The sequence below is a fragment of the Orbicella franksi genome, chromosome 11, assembly GCF_964199315.1.
Source record: "Orbicella franksi chromosome 11, jaOrbFran1.1, whole genome shotgun sequence".
In the NCBI taxonomy this organism is placed as follows: domain Eukaryota; kingdom Metazoa; phylum Cnidaria; class Anthozoa; order Scleractinia; family Merulinidae; genus Orbicella; species Orbicella franksi.
In genome coordinates this window covers 28,622,963-28,646,379 of record NC_138155.1, presented here as the reverse complement: position 1 = coordinate 28,646,379, position 23,417 = coordinate 28,622,963, and the positions used below count along the sequence as shown (strand labels likewise).

General features: G+C 39.6%; 2 protein-coding genes across 7 annotated transcripts in view; one reads left to right on the top strand and one right to left on the bottom strand.

Moving 5' to 3' along the window:
- Window positions 1-6,110, top strand: part of LOC145503071 (uncharacterized) — a 14,999-nt gene extending 8,889 nt beyond the window's left edge. The window contains exon 3 of the mRNA XM_081482494.1: window positions 3,462-6,110. Within this exon, the coding sequence (XP_081338620.1) occupies window positions 3,462-5,933 (2,472 nt within the window). The 3' untranslated portion in view covers window positions 5,934-6,110. The remainder of the gene's footprint in view (window positions 1-3,461) is intronic.
- LOC145502523 (DALR anticodon-binding domain-containing protein 3-like) overlaps window positions 1-23,417 on the bottom strand; it is a 90,303-nt gene that overhangs the window by 34,072 nt on the left and 32,814 nt on the right. For 5 of the 6 annotated variants that reach the window (XM_081481843.1, XM_081481842.1, XM_081481836.1 and 2 more), the window contains one exon: window positions 20,633-20,729. The gene's annotated coding sequence lies outside the window, so the exon portion shown is untranslated. Of the gene's footprint in view, window positions 1-18,577; window positions 19,354-20,632; window positions 20,730-23,417 lie in introns of those variants that run through there. The other variant, XM_081481839.1, reaches the window with a different exon arrangement.

Below are 23,417 nucleotides of genomic sequence, written 5' to 3'. Positions count from 1 at the left end.
TGCTTTAAAACTGCAATTTTCGTCAAACTTCAGCTAAACACTTGATTACCCATGTGCCTAAAATTTACTCATTTCAATGGCTATCAAAAATTTAGTCGGAGGACGGCTTACCTGGGCTTTTGCCCTTAGAACAAGTGAGGAGGAAAAGTTTATACTTGTCTGATAGAAAACTTAACTTGTCCCGGATGACTTGTCAGGTTTTTTTTCGAGCCGTGTTTCCCACCTCGCGTAATTTACAACTTTCTCCAGTTTTTGAGTGCCAGGTTAACTGAAATCGTCTGGTTTTCAATCTGTTGTTTATTTTGTCGACATGTATGTCGTTATTTCCATCTGATACAAAGAAAGTTTTGGTGAGTACAATTGCCTCACTTGGTTTGAGAACAGAGCTTATACATGAACAGGTGGACGAGTTCAACAGGTGAACTAACAATGGTTTGATGTGAAAGTGTTCGATTTTATTTGTCATCTTTTCAACATCAGAGTGAGTTATTTCAGTGGAAGAGGTACAAAGCTGTATTTTCTGTTTGCGCTTGTTAATTTGCTGTGTTTTGATTTAAATTTCGCTTAGCGTGGAATTACTAAACATAAATCACATTTGAATGGGCTAGAGTCCGGCTTTGTTAACCATAACAATGCATCACAAAAGGAATAACAAAGGCTAACGTGTTGGCAAAAATGCATGGCCCTAACACACTGGCAAAAATGGGCGGGCCATTTTAACATTTGTTTGATGTACGCTTAGTTCTGAGCAGTATTGTATGTTTTTGTTCGCTTTTTTGGCCTTGACCAAGCACAAAATATATTATAAATAATACCTATTATAAACACAATAATTGTTGTTTAATCTGTACTACGGAATTAGCCAATAGAAACATGTTGGTTACAAAATTCATGCATAGTGTATGAGTGCAAAACAAAAGATTGTGCATGGTCGTGGACCTTCCAACATAAATCTTGGCATCTTTGTTTGCTTTGATGTTTGCCGGGCTTCATAACCAGTCCCCTCTGTTAACTATGCTGCATTAAAATATACCTGCCGATTGTGAACGCACCACGAGACGAAATTAAAAGCTCCCAGAATTTGAAATGTTGCGACATAGAAAATGTTTTTCGGTTACATAATTCTTAGGAAATGTAAACAACGTGGCCTTGAGTCTGGCAAGCGTTTCGAGTTTTGGTATCGATGATCGGCAAACCGTGTTTTCCACTAAATTGACTAACTGACTGAAAAAGATTTAACACAATGAAGCTTCATTGGAGGCTTCCAGGGTCTACATACATGTAAACAATTGCCCAGTGCAGTCATACAGCTCTGACAAGCTCTGAAGGTCGAATAGTAATAGTTATATTCATGTCATCACGATTCTAGATTGCTTTCTACCTTTGCGCGTGCCTTTCGCGAATAATTCTTACGCGCGTCAGTTTACATCAAACGGGGAAACATGTTTCTAGAATCATTCATGGAGCGCGTGAATGTTTCCCCAAATTTTCCCAGTTTTCCATAGTGAAATATTGTTTCCAGCGTAAATTTTTGTTTCCAAGATGCAAATTATGCTTCCGCTACACGGCAGAGAATTCGAACAAAAATCCGAGCATCCGAGCAGTGACAAAAATTTTGCGAGCACGTGCAAGCGAACACACAGCTAATTTTTGCGAGCAGTTCGAGCAAAGGCCAAATTTTACGAGCACTTTTAAATTGAATGGGACCATTCGATACCTCTTATGATATTTAGCTAGGCCGAAAACCCATAAAATTGATAAAACAAGGAAATTAAATGCTACTCACGATCTATCAGCCTTTCACGGATCTCCTTGGTAAACCGTCTCCTTCCCTCTGTTCGTTGTCATGTTTTCCTCGCAAATACATGTAGCAATGTCCGGGAAGTATTTGAATTTAATCGTGCGGGAAATACCGTATCCAGACTTTAACACATCAAGTTCAGACCAAACAACGCCAACAGCAGCTAGAAACCTCTAGTCCATTGCAAATCTACGCCCTAAATTGAAGTGGCTAAGCTCGTTGCTGTCTGTAGCAAACACAACATTATCGCCACAGTGACATGTACAGTGCAAACGTCCCAGTATGTAATACGGGGCTAAATGACGTCCGTTTTTACTTTCAAGTACGATAATGGACGACGCTTGCTAGCAAATCGTTAGACTTGCACCTTCATTGGAATTAATGGTGTCCTCGGGCAGATTTCCTTTAGACAACACTTTTAGAACGCTAATCGGTCGGCTCTTTCTCACTGTCACCGCGCGAACAGAAATTCTGACGAGTGTAGCCTGGCCTAAACTAGACGTTGAATACGATTAATACGTGACATAATGCTGTTGGCGATTGCGTTACAATTTTAGCTCTTCCTAAGACAATGTATGAGAATGTTTCGAAAATTGCTCTGAATGCTACGTGTAGAAAATAATTTAAATAGAAGTGGTTTGCCTTATGTTTGTCTTGCGTTATTTTGATGTCTCTGCGGTAACAGAGGCGGTTTAGAGCCGTTTAGGCGAGTTTTACTTTCGAGCGGGCGGGTTTGCTTCCCGTTTCCCTCTAGGGGAAGCAAACTGCCAGAAAGTAAAACTCGCCTAAATGGCTCTTAACCGCCTCCAGGAATACAGAGACATCAAAATAACGCAATCCAAACATAAGAATTGTAAAATTTAAAATCGTAGTTCTAAACAAAAATTGAATTGAACTGAATTGAATAGGCAAACCACTTCATTACAGTTGAACCCCGATAACTCGAACCCTCGGTAACTCGAATTCCCCGCTACCTCGAAGCAATACTGATTTCCCTTGGATTTGCCTCATACATTTACTGTAATTTTAACCCCTATAACTGGAAACCCCGCTAACTCGAAGCGAATTTAACTTCCCTTCAGGTACTTTTCTTTGTAATTCTACCCTCGATAACTCGAAGTCGATTTTCGCTTTTGCGGACTAATAAGCCATAACATTTTGCACGGGAAGATTACATTTAATCTCACTTATATATTATGACAAATTGACCTAATTGTCGATGTTACACATTTGTATGTCCGTAAACAAACAGTTTTGACAGTTCTTCCTAGCAGAGAGAAATAATGGCGCGTAATTCTGTGGCTATGTTTTTGCAAATACAGACAGATATATAAACAGAAAAAAGTGCAATGTGAGTCTGTAGACTGAAACAACCAGAAAGTTTTCTAGCCAGTCTCCAGTTATTATAATGTCTTGATAGATATTAATCAGGAAGGTGAACTGTTAATGAGAGGAAATGTATACCTAATATAATAGAACGAGAGAAAAAGGACATTTTAAGAACTAGTAGAGTATTAAAAGCTTTCAAAATGTTGTTCAGACAGTAAACGAAGTTTCAATCAAGACATTGAGATCTGAGTTGTGTAGCTGACCATTTTCCTTTGTAAAGTAGACCTGACAGAATGATCTTTTAAGTAATTAATATTCTTACTGTGTGCAGGATGAAGGACCATCATCAGGTAGCGAGTCCAGTCAGTCTTACCAACCAGACAGTGATACAAGCTCATCTACTGAGGACAGTGCAGGGAGTGAAGATGATATTGACAGTGAAGTTGATGGAGATGACAAAAGAGTCAAGACGAATGGTGGCAATGGAAAGAAAAAAAGAGCCAAAGCAAAAAAAGAAAAAAAAGTCTCGACAAAAAAGATTAAGAAGGAGACAACTCGAGGATTAAAGAAGTGTCCTCTACCTTTATGTGGTGCCAGCGTGATTCACCTCCCACGCCATCTTCAAAACGTGCATGGTTGGTCTCAAGAACATTCTAGAACCGCTGTTACGCGCTTTGGAATGAGAAAGAGTTACACCTTCTCAGACTCTGCAAAAGTTCCTCAGAAGAAAGCAAAAAAATCGACAGATGAGAAAGAGGAGAACACCAATGACAAGAAGAGAAAAGACTATCATAAACACCGCTACTGTCCAGTCGATGGATGCACTTCCCTAGTAAAGAGAATCCCTGCGCACTTAAGGAATGTACATAAGCTGGATCCCAACGCTAAGGAGTACAAAGATCTGTTATCAAGAGTACGAGGCCCAATCAAGGAATCACAAATGAGACCATATCATAAACGACCTCGAGCTACTAAAGGAGACGAAGCAAGCGTGTCTCTAACATCTGAGTCATCGTTCCATGAAGTGGTGACCATTGAAGACGAGGAACAAGACCAGCAAGATGAAAGTGATATTGGCGAAGCAAGCCACATTGAATCTTCAGATATCGATCCACCTGAATTTACTGTTCAGTTTAAAGCTTGGCTGAACTCTGCGGACGGAGGGAACCTGGACGACAAGACAAGCGAGCAACATGGAAAGCAAATTTCTAAGCTCTTGAAAGTGATCGATAGCAAACAAGAGATGGCATCGCTTTTCAACTCCAATATCATCAATGACAAATTTCTGGAAGGATTTGCAAAACATCAGTACCACCCCAAAACCACTAAATCCTATTTGATGAGTCTCCGCCATTTCTACTCCTTTGCTTTGAGCAACGACTGTGGCGTGAACATATCTAAGGAACAGATACTTTCTGTAAAAGAGAAAGTAACCAGGTGGTCCTCATCGTTTCGAAAAGGCTGCTCAAAACGTCATTGGGAAAAAATGGAAGAAGACTTGAACGCTTTAATTACTCCCAAGCAAATAACCGAATTCGAACGAAGCCAAGCTGCAAGAAATGCCATTTGTCTCTTCGGGCAGCTATCGGGAGCTCACTGCTTGGAAATGACGCAAGCCAATTACACCCTTGCCAGAGACTTTTTGTTAGTTCAGATTTCAATTGATAACGCCAACAGGGCTGGAGTCCTAGCAAACATGAAAATGGGAGAACTGAACAGTGCCGTGAAACATGGTGATGAATACGTTGTTCATGTAAGTGATCAGAAGACTTTCGCCACACACGGTCCAGCAAGAGTAGTACTAAGCCCGAAATTGTACAGTTGGATGGCCATTTTTGTGAGGGAGGCACGATCGAAGGTTTCCAGCTCAAGTCGTAACCCTACCTCAAACGTCTTTTTGACGTGGAATGGCGAACCGATGGTATCGAGTCAAATAAACAAAGCGATCAAATCAGTCTGGAAGAAGGCTCAAGTGGATGGCAACCCTAGCTCAACTCTCCTCAGAAAGTCGGCCGTTTCTCAAGTACACACAGCAAGCGACAGTAATGAAGCCAGGGGGAATCTCGCAGACCTGATGGCCCACAATCTGCAGACGGCAAACAAATATTACCGTCTACAGGAAAAGAACAATTCCTCAGTTCAGGCCTCCAAGCAGCTACGCAACATAATGCGTAAACAGTCAGACCATCCAGACCAAACAGCCAAACCAAACAGCATTTCTGTCAGCCTAAAAAGCCCATCTGCTTCAGAGGCTGTTGTCCCCAAAACTTCCAGAAGTTCATGGAAAGAGGACAAGGAAGCTCTGATCAAAGCAGTTTTCAAGGATGAAATTGAGCACGAAGCTATTACTTTAGCAACGGTGAAAGCAAAAATTTCTGACCATCCGCAGCTAAGAGGAGAAAACCCAAAACGAGTCTTGGACAAAGTTCGTGCTCAATGGCGTTTCAGTAAGTCCTCCTCTCCAGAGCCTCAATGCCTTCCATCTGAAGTGGAAACACTGGAGCAACGTGTTGAAAGGGCGTTTCAAGCAGAGAGCGAGACCTCAAGTGAAATCATACCTCCAACCAGTGTGTCAAGTAGCGTGAGAAACGCCTTCACAGCAACCGAGCTTGCCAGAATGCAAAAGCTATTTCGCAACATGATAGAGCAATCTTACCCGATTTCAAAGCCGCGAATTAAGATGACCCTGGAAAAGGAAGACTGGGGCGTGGAAATGTTAAATAAAGTTTCATTGGACACAATTGTCAACCGCTTAAAATATGAAAGGCGTCAAAATAGAGCTTCCAAGATGAGCAAGCCGTAAGTTAAGGTTATAGGTGTTATTTTCCCCTCGTGTTAAGGGCCCATTCACTGATCTTTTCAAGCAGTTTGCTAGCGAAAATTCATTCGCATATAACCTTGCCATTTTTGGTCCTTTCGACGTTATTTCATGTGTTCTACCTTTTTCATTATCAGTAACATCTGTAATGACGTCAGCAGGCTACGCCCATAGTTATGTGACTCACTGTGAAAAAATTTAAAGGCTCCATGAGATCAAACGAAGCATAAGAAAGCCACACAGATATGGTTTTTCTTTTTTGTTTGCGCTTGCTTTTCTGTTTTTCTCTTATTTTGTTTTTGCTTGTACTTTTTTACTTTAAGTCTTGTGAAACACAAAGGAAAAACCTCTTAAATGTAACCGAATTTCCAGATTCTTGAATTGCTTAAATTTTCCTTACTCAGGCTAACGCAAGCAAAATTTCACCTCCTTAGCAACGCGTAGGAGTGCGCGCATGAATCAGTTAATGGGTCCTTAAACTTACCTCTGCTAACAAGCAAATGCGAGTGGGTTCAACATGTTTAGGTAAGAGTATGCTTGTCCAGATTGTTCTAGTAAATTGCAACTAACTTGTTCCTGCCAAAAGGAAACTTATGTAATATAATCGCAGTAAGTGAAAATACATTTCTGCCAAATCTGAAAAGTTGTTTTCAAAATTAAGTTTTTCTATGCAGAGAAAAAGTGTCGTGTATGCGATTGTTTGTTACGAAGTTTTTCACATTCCCAAAGGTTGCAAAAAGTTGCTAGGCACAATCTTAAATAGGCCTATTTAAGAAGGCGTTTAGGGGTTATCGCGGACTAAACCTCTCCCTGGCTGGCTGTACCTCGATTTGTTATAAAATTCTTGTATGGCAAGTTATTTGCAACAAGTGTATCTTGTGCACGTTCGGTTGAGTTAATAGAGAGGTTAAGCATGACGTTTACAGCAAACGGGAAAAATGAAACTATTGCCGTCTGTCTTTAGCTGTCCGTACAGTAGAGTGAAAATATTTGTATTTGCGGTGAATAGAAGAAGACATTTTTCTATTTTTTTGTGTGATTAATTTAACGATCAGAAGAAAAGAATAAAGAATGAGCGGTAATCTTTGCCATTTGCCGTCTGCCGTAACCGCCATGCTTAAACTCTCTAATGTTTAAGATACGTTCGGTTGAGTTAATATTAAAGACAGAGGTAATAGAATGTTCTTTTAAAATACCTTTTCAGCACGAAACTTTGGTAATTACAACAGCCAATGGTAGTTTACTTGAATGATTCCTAACATACACTGGTGGCGCGATATTTCCAAAATCGTGTCATCTTTACAAGCCAAAAAATCACATTTTTCTAGCCGAGGCTTGAAGGGAATACCTCAAGGGGAAATGTATGGGACTTCACGTACGTTACTTCTATTGCTCCTCTTTTCACGTTATGTCTTGCCAACAATTTGACTTGAGAAAGCGCAATCACATTTATTGCTACAAAGATTGTAGGCTTCAACTTTACTTGTATTCAGTAAGCTCGGATAGCCAATACGCCCAACTTATTTTCTTCAAACAGAGTGCAGAATATGGGCAACTAAATAAGCCTGCAAGTCTATCACATCCCATCAGCATCATTAAGCTATTTACTTTGTTGTAGTTGATTTCCTATGAAATAAAGGAATATGTTAGTTCCAGTTATGTTAACAAGAGTAACTAAGTCGCACCTTGTTCTTTTGAAAATTTCTGAGCAGCACAGGGAGTAATAAAATTACTTAAAATCTTAAAATGTGTGCTTCAGCTTCAATATGAACTACTTGGAAATTCTCGTTCATTTTTAATCAGATAAAGAAAAGAATAAAGTGAGATAAGTGTACTTAAGTTTATCACAGTTTATCATGTGAATAACCCGATTTCTAAAGCCTTATTTTCACTAGCAACGCAAGCAGAAGCGCATGTACAAGCGCAAACACAAACGCAAACACAAGCGCAAAAACACAATCGCATGCACAAGTGCAAGTACAAGCGTAAACACAAGCGCAAACACAAGCGGAAACACAAGCGCTTGCACAAGTACAAGCGCAGGCACAAGCGCAAGCACAAGTGCAAACACAAGCGCTAGCACAAGCGCATGCATAAGCACAAGTGTAGGCACAAGTACAAGCGGAGGCACAAGCGCATAAACAAGCGCAAACACAAGCACGAGCACAAGCGCAAGAGCAAGCACAAGTGCAGGCACAAGCACAAGCGGAGGCACAAGTGTATGAACAAGCGCAAGCACAAGCGCAGACACAAGTGCAAGCACAAGCGCATGCACAAGCATAAGTGTAGGCACAAGCACAAGCAGAGGCACAACCGCATGAACAAGCGCAATTACAAGCGCAAGCACAATAATTCTTACTTTATAGTGAAAACCGCCTTGACGCAAGCAAAAAGCACAAACGCAAGCTACAAGCACAAGGATCAAAATGTTTCCTTTTTCTTGTGCTTGCGCTTATGCTGATGCTGCAACAAGTGAAGATGAAATACCGTTCAGGAATAACACAAGCACAAGGATATTTACCACACCTGGCTATGTTTGGCCATTGAAAATACTGGATCCACATTACCTCGCGCCTAAACAGTTTGGAAGATTCGGATGATTTTGCTTGTGCTTTTGTTTGGGCCAAATTTCGTTTTCACTTGGGTCATCCCTGTTGCTTGCGTTTGTGTTTGCGCTTGTGCTTGCGTCGCTAGTAAAACCAGGCTTAAAAAACGGGAACAAAAGAATCAAAAATCCTCACAAATGCTCACAATTACAAGTGTCAGTGTGTTACAAAAGTGCCCTATATTGTTACAAAAGTGCCCTATATTGTTACAAAAGTGCCCTATTGTTACAAAAGTGCCCTATCGAGAGTTACAAAAGTGCCCCAATGACGTTACAAAAGTGCCCTAGGTTACAAAAGTTCCCTACCTTCGTTACAAAAGTTCCCTATCGGGTTACAAAAGTTCCCTTTTGTGGTTACAAAAGTGCCCGTTCTTATGGCTCTCTCTCTCTCTCTCTCTCTCTCTCTCTCTCTCTCTCTCTCTCTCTCTCTGTATCTTCCTCATCAAACACTTCGGTGCCAGGAAAAACTTGGTTTTTTAAAAGTCCAAACAAATTTCTTGACATAATGTGACAAGCTGAAACTAAGCACAGACAATTTATAATTACAAATCTCCAAAATCCAGTTTACCGTTTTCTTTTATGCTAAATTTTCATGAATTTTTAGCTGTTTACTTTTGGATCCGGTGGGAAAACAGCCATTTTACTCTAAAAACACAAAAAAATCGTGGGAAACTTTTTTTTCGCGGAAACCATGATCAATTATGATTCACCCGACTCCCATACCATTACCTTATGTTACCTCCATTGAAGCAATATCGATTTTTGGAGTTATGAAAATTTTCAGGTGTACTTGCATGACTAGCACTGGATTCAAAGCTGAAGAAATGACATTCACCTTTTTTTTTCGAACCACACCGACAAGAATTAATGTCACTTCAGTCATTTACGAGGTAATAAGCTAAATAAATTCACACATACTTATAATGTGTTAAAGCAAGTGTGAGAAAAGTTTCAGCTAATTTTAAGAAATTTCAAGTGAGTTACAATACTTTGAATCGCAAAGAGTCAATTTTTTCTCGCGGCGGGAGATCAAACACGACTTCAAATCAAAATAAAACTTGCTACTTCTAACCAATATGGCTGAAAATTTATATGAGAGTGTAAAACTGCATAGATAATAGTATGGTATGTTTTTTTCTGCATTACCTTGCATATTTTGGCCGGTTTTTAAGTGAAATGGCTAAATGTGGCGGGAAATCAACCAAAATGCGTACTTTTTGTCAGATTGAAGCCTTTAAGGCTAGAATTGCACTAACCTTGATGTTTCTTTTTGAAAATGTATTATTTTATATCAATGGCAATGGAGATTACTTGAGTAGATCAAGGAAATCAATGATTCAAATGGGTATTCAAAATTGATCACTGAGTGTAAAGAACAAAATGGGCAAACTATGTTGCCCAATTAACGTAAGTATAAGGTCATTTGGCGTTTGCCTGATCTTGCCGTTAGGTTGTTAGTAAGCACAAGGAGTAGGCCTTATCCAAGGGTTTTAGAAGGGTTACCTGTCAGCCATTGAAAAGGAAAATAAGTATTAATACTTTACTATCAACTGTCAATAGCCATCCACAATAAGCCGTTAAACGTCAAATGCCCGAATTTGTTCACTGTCAACCGTCGAAAAAACAATATTTTTAACTTTTTCCGTAAATCCTCAAATTAGTGCCCCCTCGAATAAGCGACCCCTTCGAATAAGCGCCCCTCCTATCGGCCAAAATTTAAAATAAGTGCCCCCCCTTCGACTGAGCGCCCCCTCCCCTTCCCCCATCTTGTGGACAAATAATGAGACAAAAAAGGATGTATAGTTTTCATCGTGTAGTATTAGATTTGTGCATTGTTTCCGTTTGTGAACACGTTAAGTTCGGAAAAAAATTACAAGTACTAACGGTGCTGCGATTTAAAGTTTAAGATCAGCTTTTTGTGTTGATAAGCAGCTTATGCTGTTGTTTATGCGCAGATTATGTATTAAAAAAATGATCATGCCAGGTCACAATTTGGGAAAAATAAAATAAGGGCCCCTCCTCGATTAAGCGCCTCCATCATGTAAGCGCCCCCCGTCTTCTCCTAAATTTGAAATAAGCGCCCCAGGCACTAATTCGAGGATTTACGGTAACCGTCACTGAAGGTACCCCACCTCATTGAGATGCTCTTATACACAAAAAATATCAAAGAGAAAATAAATAGACTATTCATTCAATTGAAGTTACTTGACACTCATTGTCAGATGATGCTGAGGTATTGTGCCAAATTTCAATTAATGTGGTTGTAAGCTACATATTTTACAAGTTAAACAGCATTTGTAAGCTGACTTATACACTTGGTGTAGCATGCATGAAGACAAACAAGATGGTCGATCGAGTAGGGAAAACAGCAACAACAATAATATGTTCATTTGGAATCCCCATATTTTAACATGCCATTACGATAAAATCAAACAAAATGACACAGGCTAAAATTATCAACATAACGCACGGAGTATATCTAAAGAAATTTAAGAGGGCACTCCCTAGAGATTTGTACCTTAGCTCGTGTCTTATCCCGAACAAATAACAAGTTTGGAAATGACTGTAAACTGTTTTAAAACTATTATCAATGATATTTTGATGACCGTGCTATGCTTAATAGATTTCCTGTTCATTTTTTGCGTTTTGTTTTCATAACTTTTTGACCGTACGCAGTAAACTTTAAACGATTTGTAAATGACCGTGCACTGCTTTAAAACTATAATCATTTTTTTGACAGCCGTTCTACACTCATAGTTCACGCTACATCAATGACTGTTCTATTCTTTATAGTATTTCTTGCTTTTTTGGTTTTGTTTTGCTATTGTAGTTTATGACCGTACACTTTAAGTAATGATCCACATAAGAACTGTAGCATTTTCTATTGTTCTGCGACAATGCGCTTTCCCTACATTGAAACGGTTTTGTTTTCATACGGAGAATGTATCAACCGATGAAAAGCAGGTTTATGAAATAAAATGTATTTAAACTCTATTTTGAAAGGTAGTTTCCTTTTTGTTAAAACATTCAACCAATCAAAACAGTCGTAAACAAAGACAATAAAAGCTTCCAATTTTCCAATGTTCCTCACATAGGATTACTGTAGTATTTAGACTCAGAAGAGGTTTAGTTCAAAGGAAGATCGTTGATTAATTACGCATAAATATGTATACAGCTACCTGAGGTTTCGCTAGAGTTTGTTGACTGAGCCAATCAGAAGTATGATACAGCAATAGCAAAGCTGCACAAAAGTTAGCACCTTTTTGCATTCCTTGCCGCGTGGTACTATCCTTCTTATATGGACCGTTACTTAAAGGGTTTGAAATTGACTGTACACCGTTTTTCAACCGTTGTGATTTTTTCGTGGCCGCGCTACACTTCATATCCCTCCTGTTTCTTGTGTTTGCTTTGGTTTCATAATTCTAAGTACAGTTTACGTCTTAAATGACTTGTAAATGACCGTACACAGTTTTTAAACAATGTTCTCTGTTTCTAGCTCGAAAGAGTCCATCCTTTTGTCGGGCTTGTAATTTTAAGACTGTCCATAGTTCATACGTGGTCACTTGAAAGCAAACATAACCTTTCAACTTCTCTATTTGTTGGCCCACTTTTCGAACATGTATTTCACTTTGTTTTAGCAGGGCTCAAAGTCACCGTCTTTTCTGTTAAGGATTTCCTTGAGGCCGCTATGGGAGTGGAATAACGATGTCAGCTCTTCTTTGTTTTCTTAGTTTTCATCTGGCTTATTCCATTTCGCTTTTGGTTGGTAGTTAGTGACAGCAGACACAGATTCCACTTCAGTTATGCTGTTAAACCATGCTTCTGTTCTGCTCGACGATGGTTCAGGTTCCTTTGATGGTAATACCATGTTCTTATTTTACCAGGTAGGCCACTTTGTCATAGGCTCTCTCGACCATCTTAGAATCATCTGCAAATTCGCTTAAATCGCGGCATGTGTTCGGCCATGATTTTTCCCACAATGTCGAACGTGATTTGGGCCTGAGAAATTATTTGGCTGGAAAACAGCATTTCGATGACTTCTACTTGGCTACTAGAGAGTCCTTCGTCATGAATAATTGGCTCTGATTCTTCCTCATGGTGCTCATGGTCCTCCTAGTCAAGCTTTGCTGAATTTTCCGACTTGGTGTCTGATTTTGTGGTTACTGACGTATCCAAGCCAAGGGACTTTTTCAGTAGTTGGTGACCTCAGGAACACTTCTTTTTGATATGGCCTACATTGTAATAGCGATCTGTCGTTTCCTCTTTATGAGCCATGTGTTCGTGAATGGCCCACTTTTCGACGACGTTCATATAATAAGTTGCTGATGCATTGCTGCATTGGGATTTAAAATCCCACCTTGTTGACTTTCTGACCTGTATTTCTCTCTTCCTGGCAACAGTAAATTGGCTTGGTTACTTGAAATACCCTGAAAAAGAGGGCTATTTTGATGGCGTGACAGTGAAAGCCAGCAATAAGAGTCCGGTAACTTTGATTTTGTAATGAAAATATCAACCTTACCACTTTAAAGAAGTAGCTCAGGTGGCCACCAAGGGTTATATGAGACTGGAAGAACATTCTTAGTTGTTTTATCAAATGCTCGTAGTCGATGATACACTAAATATTTAACCTTTGATGTACTTTGCACAGTGATTACAGAGAGAACCTGCTGAAAGTTTAAAGGCGAAAAAAAAAATAGAAAACGACTAAAACACAATCTTAAAAGTACATAATGCTATTGTTCGATCACTAATCTACGCGCATAACTTGAAAACCAAGAATTACCGTTAAAACTGTGAAATCCTACACCATTTTACTCCATCAACAATTATGGTGCCATCAAAAGGGCAGGAACTCAACCACCTGGCGGGACAACAACCACGCGGCATTATATCAACCACACAACAAGGCGGGAAATCAACCAACGGCGGGGCATCAGCCATAAACGGGGCGGGAAATCAACCGCAAGGCGGGACATCAACCAAACGGTGGGAAAACAGCCAAAATTGCGGCGGGGTATCAACATTCATATAACTCTCTCTCTCTCTCTCTCTATCTCTCTCTCTCTCTCTAGACGTAAAGTGTGGCACATTTGTCACCTTTTGTCTCTGTTTAAAGAGAAAAGTCAGTGACTTGCCTTTATCGGAAAAAAAGCTATAGATCAGTCATTTGCAGCCTTTTTAATGGTCCTTGCGAAAACTGGCCTAATCGATAACTTCCTCGTGAATTTATAGCATTTTAAAGACCAAAATGTAACCTTTGTGGCACACTTCGGGGGTAAGAGCAAATTTAAAAGGGTAAACTCCCATTTTATCGGCAATCAATAGATAGATGGATGTTAAACAAACGCTGGTAGGTTCACTCACTTACCCTTGAACTTTTAAATGCCATTTTACTGAGCTTCCGAAAAGATCGAGTAAAGTCGTACGAAATTTATCCGACGTTAAAGTTTGGCGTTTCAGTTTTAGGCCTAAAATGCAATTATCAACTTGCGAAGTTGCCTGCATCCTTGTAATTTAAGCTATGACTACCAAAATAGAGCACATAATAAACCAATCATCTAGCATTGTTCTGGCTAAGTTTTACTCCTCTAGATTGAAAGTTTTTATTTTAACGGATGTTTTATCAGATCCCATTTACCCGCCAAGGCGGGTTACAATAGTGCCACAACTCGTTAAATTCTGCTAGAATTCCAGCACAGGGAGATACCTATTCAAACAACTCAGAATTAAATCATTTTTGGCGTAAATATTAATCGATATCATATCTCTTTGTCATGTTAATTGGGAAGAAGTGGCGTTTAAGCTGTTGATGCTAGAGCCAGTTATGCCAGGTTTGTTATTGCATTCTCCGTGAAACAGGTTACACATCAGGCAACGCTACCTACATCTTGTGGGATAACGGTACAAAAGCGGGATCGTGCGAGTTGCTTAGTGCTACTTAAAGTATTTTGAAAAGTAGTTATTAGATTTGGTTATAATTCAGGTGACAAATTAGCAAAATTTATAGCGACATTGCCTATCGCCGGTAACACATCTGCCAGCAGCATTACAAAATAAGTTGCGCAAATCTTTAAGGGGTCTTTAACGGAAGCAACAGTGCAACAGTCTTAGTTATCAATAGCATCAGGATTGTTTTGGTTTGAAAGCTGCGGCTAGAGTCACCAGGCTAACATTGAAAGCTTTATGGGTCGAAAATAATGGTGACCATTGACCACTGGGTCATAAACTGGTACTGAGTGACTAATAAATGTTGGGGGGTAACCCTGCGATGGACTAGCATCCCAACCAAGGCGGGGGGGGGGGGGGGGGCAAAAAAAAGTCAGTCGCAGGGAGGGAGGGTATGATCGCAGGTTAACAGAAACCGGAAACAAGCATAGGTCTGGTGGGCGACTAGGTTGGAACGTAGACTTTAGTTTTTACCTTCTAAAAATCGGCATTTCTAGCGCTGAATGTCAAAACCTCGCATTAGCAAACAATTGTGGTCTTAGGATTCTAATACAGAATACGGTATTCCTCTCTGGTTTCTGGGTCTGTTCAAATTGTAAAATTGTCCTGAAACTCTCACTGAGACTAAAATTGCAACGAATCCTGGTCGTTGTGGTAAAATGACGCCAAATATAAACAGGCATTTCCTTCAGTTTCACTTGTGCATGCAGCAGTGTTATAATTGTTTGAGTCTAAGCGTTGGTATTCCAAAAATATGGTTCAGAAAAATAACGCATCCGTTTTCACTGGAGGTGGCTTCATGATAAAAATAAACTTTGAGTAGTTTAATTACAGGAGTTATTAAACCCTGTAAATTAAACAACCCTGCAGTGGGTGGGGTCGTTCTCTGCGATGCGTTGTGCCTACATGAGTAGATGTTCAATGTGAAAAGGACCCGTCGATTCAAATCCCTTGTCCGGTTAGAGGAAATTTCTTCAGCCTAATTAAAATGATTAGACGTGCGAGGTAATTTTGTAGAAACGTGAATTAAAAGAGTTATTAAACCCTGAAAATTAAACAGCCCTGCGATAGGTGTGGGTAAATTAAGTGTCTTGTTGTTGTTGTTGTTGTTGTTGGAGCTTTCTCTGCAAGTAGTTGTGGCTTTTCTACAGTCTGACCAGCAACAAGTAACCTGAGGAGGTGTTCAAGGTGAAAAGTACCCGTCCCATTCAAAGCCCTTGTCTGGTTAGAAGAGATTCCTTCAGCCTAATTAAAATTGACTACATGTGCAAGGCATTTTGTAGAATATGAATTTTACAAATGCATTGGAGTCTCTACAGTTAAATCTTTCTACAACGGCTACTCTAGCTGTTGTATGAGTTAGCCGTTGGAGGCATGTTTAAATAAGAGGGAAAATTATGGGTCGTTTTACGGTGGTAACGAAAATTCCTGTTCATTTTAGTGAGGTGGCCGCTATAGAGAGGTGGCACGTACGTTAGGGTGGTTGAGCTGTAGTTTTTTTTTCTTCCCCTCTTTGGCTTTTGCTTTTGGTTGTTTTCACATGAGTATAATTAATTTTGCTTAAACTGTTATACTTATCTGGTGAAAGTATCTTCTTCTCTTAAAATACCATTGAGACCCGGTCCAGGCGATCTACATTACCACTCCTTCATTTCAAGCCTATTTCTGCTAAAAGCTTGCGCGTGCAATTAATGCTTGCTTGCAATGCTTGCTTGCAATGCTTGCTTGCTGACAACTTAAGGTGGCTCCCTACAGTTTTACGATCGCAAGCATGCAGGGTGAAAGCTCAAGTAATCTGCGCGCGCTCAAAGGAGAATGTCAGTATTTTTCGATATTTTATGACCTCCACATGAGTACAAAAAGCAAACCTGACAGTGAGTTTTCTCGCATTTCGTACGGTGAAATTCCGTAAAATTTGTCAGACTGGTGATAAATATTTTACTTAAGTTGGAGTTCGTTTTCAGCGAAATCTATCCGACCAGTTTTTCTGCAGCAGTAAAAGACATAAATTTGCAAAAATCTAAAAAACTGCCAGTACAAACCCTACTTTTTCGTGTTTAAAATTCGTATCCCGCAGTATTCAATGTACCGTAAAAATTTTGGAAAATTTCACCGAGGATATTCAAGAAAATCACAAATAAAGCCATGAAAACGGTAAACAACGCATTTGTTTGGGCATCTATAATTCAACATTAAAGGCCAAGATTTTAACAGAGATGATAGTGAATCAACATATCATCATTGCTTATTGCATTTAATAAGTTTGAAAGGACTGGGTGTAAAAACGAATGCAAAAACAGCATTTCAAAGCATAACACTAGCGCGCGCAACGTGATAAATGATTACCCTATGGAGCCACCTTAAAAATGGTTTCTAAAAAATATCAATGTTTTGTTGTCTTAACTATCCTGTGACTTCAGTTACAGTTAATCGAGGTTGTTAAGGCTCGCCTTTTTATCTTATTTCAGTTTGTCATTCCTGTTGCTATAGTGTGGCTGATGACCCTACATGGAATACACTAGAAAACAAAGTTTTTTAAATCAAAAGAACTTTGTGTAATGCACAGTAGACCTATATAGTTGAGGTCATCTGCTATCAACTGTCGTATCAGTCCTACAAATTCTATTTTTTACAAGGATAGTGTTACTGCCAGGTTGCCATAGTAGGAAGTAAGTAAACACTTTATTTAGTGAGGGTAACACTGGATAGCTAAAAGCTAATAAACTTGTGGCCCTCATAGTCACAGTCATAGAGTAGAAGTCAAGCTGGCTCACTACCTCAAACATCGTTGGATTTTAAATATGATTGCATGAATACGAGTTTAACTAGGAATAAAATAACAACCAAATATAAAATGAGTACAACAATAGCAAATAAAAGGAAGCTAGGCTAATAAAAATTAAACCAACACAAACGCGACTTACAGAAATTCTACCAGGATTATAGAGTTGAGAACAGAATAGATCCTGGATATGCGAGATACGACAATTTGCTTGATCGGATTTATGAGCTATTGTTACATAACAAAATCGTTGCAGCTAAATGTATATAAGGGCACGCATCATAGCGTAATTTTTATAGAAAAACAAAAGCCCGCAACTGGATGGTTGTTACTGCATGGAGGGTGAATAGTCACAATGGCACAAAAAGGGTTACCGAGTCTTAGTTTTATTGCAAAGTATTGTCCTAAATTTTGAGTGCATGACATATATGTTCTCTGTACCATTGCGCAAAACATTGTAAAGTTGGACACGTTGCAACTTGCTACGCACAAGTTATGTTGCGCAAAAAGTTTCGCTGTGTCCGGGCCTTAGGGAATTATACATATGTGCTCGTTCAGTTTAAATATGGCAGTTGTTGCTATGATTTTGTTATGTCAGAACCCTTTTCTGTGCCAGAAGTCGCGAATTCTCCGATCGTTCCTGTCCCTATAGTGTGGCTCATGACACAATATAGAACACACTTGAAAACTAAGCTAAGAACTTTGTGTAAGATTAGATTCCATGTTGCCGTGTGTCTATTCAGTAATAGATCACAGATGACATATTGATATTAATCCCATTAGTTTGCAATTGTTGCATGTGGTTTTTATTTTTAAGGGTTAAGAAAGTTGTAGCAACAAGGATGGTCCGGCTTATTACTATTTATAACAAAGCCGGCAAATCCGGGCAATCTCATTCATCACACTCCAGTGTGCTTCATGATCTCGTTGATCAAGCTGATGGCCCGAGCAAACTTAACAGATGCTTCCTACGCGGGAATAGCTATATATTTACAATAACTCAGGCACCCTCATTAGTCGAGAGCTATGGTTGACGAGAGATACAACGCAAGACAACCTTTGGAGGTGACATGAGAAACTGTCGCAACTTTTTCAATTAGTCGAAACTTGTGAGTTGCGAAAAATCGATTGAGACATCTGGGCGAAATTTCCAACTTAAAAATTGGCTTCAAGCAAAAGTTATCTACATGCTGTCGCTTGCGCACGTGCAATGTTGCACTGATTTCTCCACTAACTCATTGGTGAAATGTTGGTGTTATTATAAAAAGCAAATAAACCACATTTTCCATGGTCTACACTCTTCTTACTGTAAAGTGCCATGAGCCATGGATATGGCACTATACAAATCTATTATTATTATTATTATTATTATTATTATTATTATTATCTTCTAGACCATAGAAATGACACCATAAAATATCCAAAATTTTGCAATGAAACCACTCGCCTACGGTTCCTGGTGGTAGCATGCGCCATACTGACAATAACGTCATTTGTACTGGTTTTTCCACAAACTTTACAGCGTACAGCGCGCGCAGCAAAGCAATACGAGGTGCTTCACACAAGTAAGTTGCTTTATTCAACAAATGATGCAAAAATACTCAGTGCTATGTATAGTTATATTTTATGGCAAATGACTTGATTTCATTTTCACTTCTGTAAATCAATAACAATCAGTTATTCAGTGACGGGAGAATTTGTAAGAAATTAGTGATCCTACAAACACTTCAATTAGTTCTAATTTTAGCAATGTAGTCACACTGGTTACCAATGTGCCACTATAGGTTACCAATATGCCAAATCGGTTACCAATGTGCCACTTTGAGTTACCAATGTGCCACTTTGAGTTACCAGTGTGCCACACTGGGTTACACGTGTGCCACACTGAGTTACCAATGTGCCACATTGGTTACAAATGTGCCACAAAAAGGTTACCAATGTGCCATTTCATCTAGCTCTCTCTCCTTCTCTCTCTCTCCTTCTCTCTCTCTCTCTCTCTCTCTTTTTCTCTTTGTGACCAACAGGTCTTCTTCTTGTGCCTGCATGTACCCTGCTGTTGAGCAACTGAACCTCTAACAGAAAGGAAATGCTTATTACACTTGAGAGTGAAAGGGAAACAATAGTCTGGAATTTCTTTGCCTAAACTCGTAAGAGTTAATTTAGCTTTTCTTGCCTGTTGACTTGAAACCTACTTTTATTAGGGGGAATCTTTGTCTTTTTTTCTCTTCTTTATGCACTGAACTCGTGAACACTTGCTGCCAAGATGTAGCGACAACGTCTGCTTTTCCTCAGTTACCGTCTGTTACTAAGCTAAACCATGCCTGATGAGGCGTTCAACTATCGACAAACCTGGGTTGACTTACTTCTGATTTTGCTGCCATTTAAGGGGGTTTACTACGGTGTTTACAGGTTTAAAAATTTCACTTCAGGAAAGTTAAAACAAAACCAAGGTAAACATCTCTCTTGAAAACACGGGCTATATTAGTTGGTGGTTTATCAGTCAAGTGCCAAAAATAGTGCCGTCCAGTTGTCCAGAACAAGTAGATTCTCCTTCTGAGGAAGTACCTTTTCATTTTCACTTGCCTGATGGGCAAGGCATCAGGCAAGTTGTCTGCCAATGCAACTAAATCATAAAAAGAGCAAACTAAGGCTTGCCCACGGCAAGAAATATTTGAGACATACTTGTCCCAAGGGCAACTGGAAGTTTTTTTCGAGCCCTGGACTCTAGGCCTATTTAAGCCCTTCAGCATGGACCATGGACTCAGAAATATTGAAAACAAATTGGCTCTGCCTACCCCAATTTATTGAAACGTAGTTGCTGCTACAGTGGGGCACATTTGTGGAATAGCCTTCCATCCAACGTCAGAGCCATTAGATCTTTTATTAACTTTAGAAATGAGATAAATCACCAACTGTCCTCCTTGTACTCCCACACGGCAAACATGTAAATCAGCTTTTTTTAAAATCTCAATCTTGTAACTGATGTTTCGACCGTGTCTAAATAAAGTGTCTATGCATATTTGTTAAGTGCGTTTGGTACATACATCAGTTAGGCATCAGTTGAATAGCAGTATCTGTCATACCTGTACCTAACCCAACTGATGGTAGTAAATCAGCTATGTATCGGTGATCAAAGTATTGGAAAATTAGAGGTAATGTGTCTGTGAACAATATTGGTGCACTACTACATGTAAATATATCGGTCCACGTACATATCCACCAATACATATGTATCAGAGATAAAATAATTCTATACTTAAAGTCAACTTTTAACACATTACATAACACTATCCATATTAGTTAACTTGATTAAGACATTGTCGCAGTCCAAAAGCTGCAACTACTGCTCACCTTTGTCTCATTAAAAATCCAGTCCATCTTTTCCTCATTCATGTTGCTGAGCCTTGCGAAAATATGGCTGTTGCAGCTGAATATCCATCTCTTCTACCTGAAAAATGGAATAACATTTTCAATTAAAACCTACAAGGGCTGTTTTAATTCAAATTTGAGATATCTATATATGAAACAAAGCTTAAAATAATTAGTAAGCTGAACACTGGTCAATTGTCTCTGGTAAATAAGGGTCATTTAAATATCAGCAAGTGTCTCTGATATATTGATGGTACATTGGTCAGCTGCTAGTTAACTATCAATTGACAGCTGCTGCTGTATAAATCAACTGCCAATGGTATATTGGCCAACTGTATGTAATATATGTGTTAACTGTGAGTAATATATTGGTCATCTGTCTGTGGTGTATTAGTGAACTATCTTTGGTATATTGGTCAACTGTATGTGGTATATTGGTCAACTGTAGCTGGTATCTCCCCAACCTGTTAGTAAATATTGGTCAACTATTGGTGGTTTGTGTGCAAGGCGCAGTGGCCTCATGGTTAGTGCGCTCGTCTCTGGATCAAGTGGTCTGGGTTTGAGCCCTGGCAGGGGATATTGCATTGTGTTCATGGGCAAGTCACTTAACTCTTGCAGTGCCTCTCTCCACCCAGGTGTATAAATGAGAACCAGCTAACGTAATGCTGGGAGCAACCCTGGGGGCAATAGAAATACTCCTAGTCGCTTCAGGCAACAGAAACCAGGATAAGCTCAGGCCTCGTGGGCCATCTGGCTTCTATACAGATTTAACCTTTACCTTAGTGGTATGTAGTCAACAGCCAGTGGTATCTTGGTTACCGGTCCCTAATAAATCATTATACTGGTCAATTGTTTATGGTATATCAGCCAAATATTACTGGTACATCCCTGAAATGTCAGTAATCTATCAATCCAATGTTCTTTGTATATCAGCAAACTATTTGTGTAGGCGCCAGAATTTGAGTAATAGCTTTGAGTTTGGTGTCAAGTTTTCACGTAATTAGTTTCCTTTGTTTGGCGGCCTATGTACATGTTATGTTCATTTGCATACTCTATATGTTTGGTTCACGTATAATTTATTTAGTTAGTAGCAGTTTTAGTTTCTGTATATGCCTTGTTTGGATTTGCTTCAGTTTTACAGTTCCTCTTTGGTTTTTGGGTTCGTCACATTTGTCTTGAAAGTTTCCTTGTTTATTTCGCTTTGCCGTTTTTCTGCATTCTTCATGTTCGGTCGTTGTTAGTTATTTTATGTTCATTCCCGTGTTTGTAATTTTGTTATGCTCAGTTACTGTGTTCAATCTACGTTTGGGTGGAATTAAACTTCTATGGCAAGATTTTGATATGTGTAATAAGCGTATGCAACATTATTCGTAAAAGACAAATCGGGTTTGTGGGTATGGTCTACCACAATGTCTTCTGATGATGCGGATGTTCATTTGTTGAATGCTGCAGGGAAGAGCAGTCAACCTGTTCAACACACAAGTGCACGTGTTCCTAAACCTAACTCTTCTTTGGATCACAAAGGAGCGTCACTTGAACAAATTCGAGACCTAAGAAAGAAGAGAGGAGGAGGGTTATCTTCCTTATCTGCTAAACGGAGAGAGATTGACAATCTTCTAACCAATGAAAGCAATTTGGTAGCACTGAAAATAAAGCTGCCGGAAAATACATCATTGTTTTGTAAGTTTGCTAAAGCAGTTTTGATTGACAAAGGTCAAAGGCAAGAATTGGAGGTCAATTTCACTGAAATAGAAAGTAGTATGGATTTCTTCTGTCGAACAGTAAATGATTGGTTACGGGTTACGGAAACGAATCTTCAGGATAACCTGGTAACGCCCGATGACAGTGCTTCTCAAGTTGGAATTGGTCTTCGAAACAAGCATAAACCCTCTGAGTGTGGATCTAGGTCAAGCAGCCCCTCTAAAACAAGCTCTATATCAGCTGCAAGAGCAAAAGAGGCAGCCCAGATCACCAAACTTCGAGCCAAGGTACTTGCTTTAAATCAGCACCATTCTCTTCAGGAGACAGAGCTACTCCTCAAACAACAAGAGTACAAGCTTCAGCTGAAGAAAGATGAGCTGAACCTCAAAAAGGAATATCTTAAGGCTCTGGCTAGAGAGGAAGCTTATGCCCAAGCGGAAGCAGGAAACTTTGTTCCCAAAAAGTGCCAGCCTCTAACACTCATGTTGATGTCCAGATGTGTCCTCAAACACCAAGGTGACGAGGACCAATGGCGCTAAAAATTTTCAGTTTGTACCTTGGAAAAAAGCAAGGAAGGATCAGTTAAAGCAAGGGTCAATTTGGCAGCTATCGACCAGGTGAGTGTTGCAAGTGGTTCAATCTCAGGCTCTGAGAAATCTGGACTGAGTGACATGGCTTATGACATTCTTGCACAACAGAATTGTGTCATGAAAGAGTTCGTGAGCCAACAACAAAGAAACTTGCTCCCCAGGAGATGCGTATCCGTGTTTAGTGGCAACCCGCTGGATAATTGAACCTTCATTTTGTGCCTTTGAAACTGTGATCGAGACTAGAGCGTCAGATTACCTAGAATAGCGTACGACTGGCAGACACAGGCATAGACTGGCATAGCTGTCTCTACACAAACGCTGAAACAGGCTACCTAAAGGCAAGGAAGCTTTTGGAGAGTAAATTCGGTCAGAAGCATAAAATTGCAATGGCTTATGTGGATAAAGTGACAAATGGTCCTGCTATTAAGGCTGAAGATGCCAAAGTTCTAGAAGGTTTCACCACTTTGCTGGCCAGT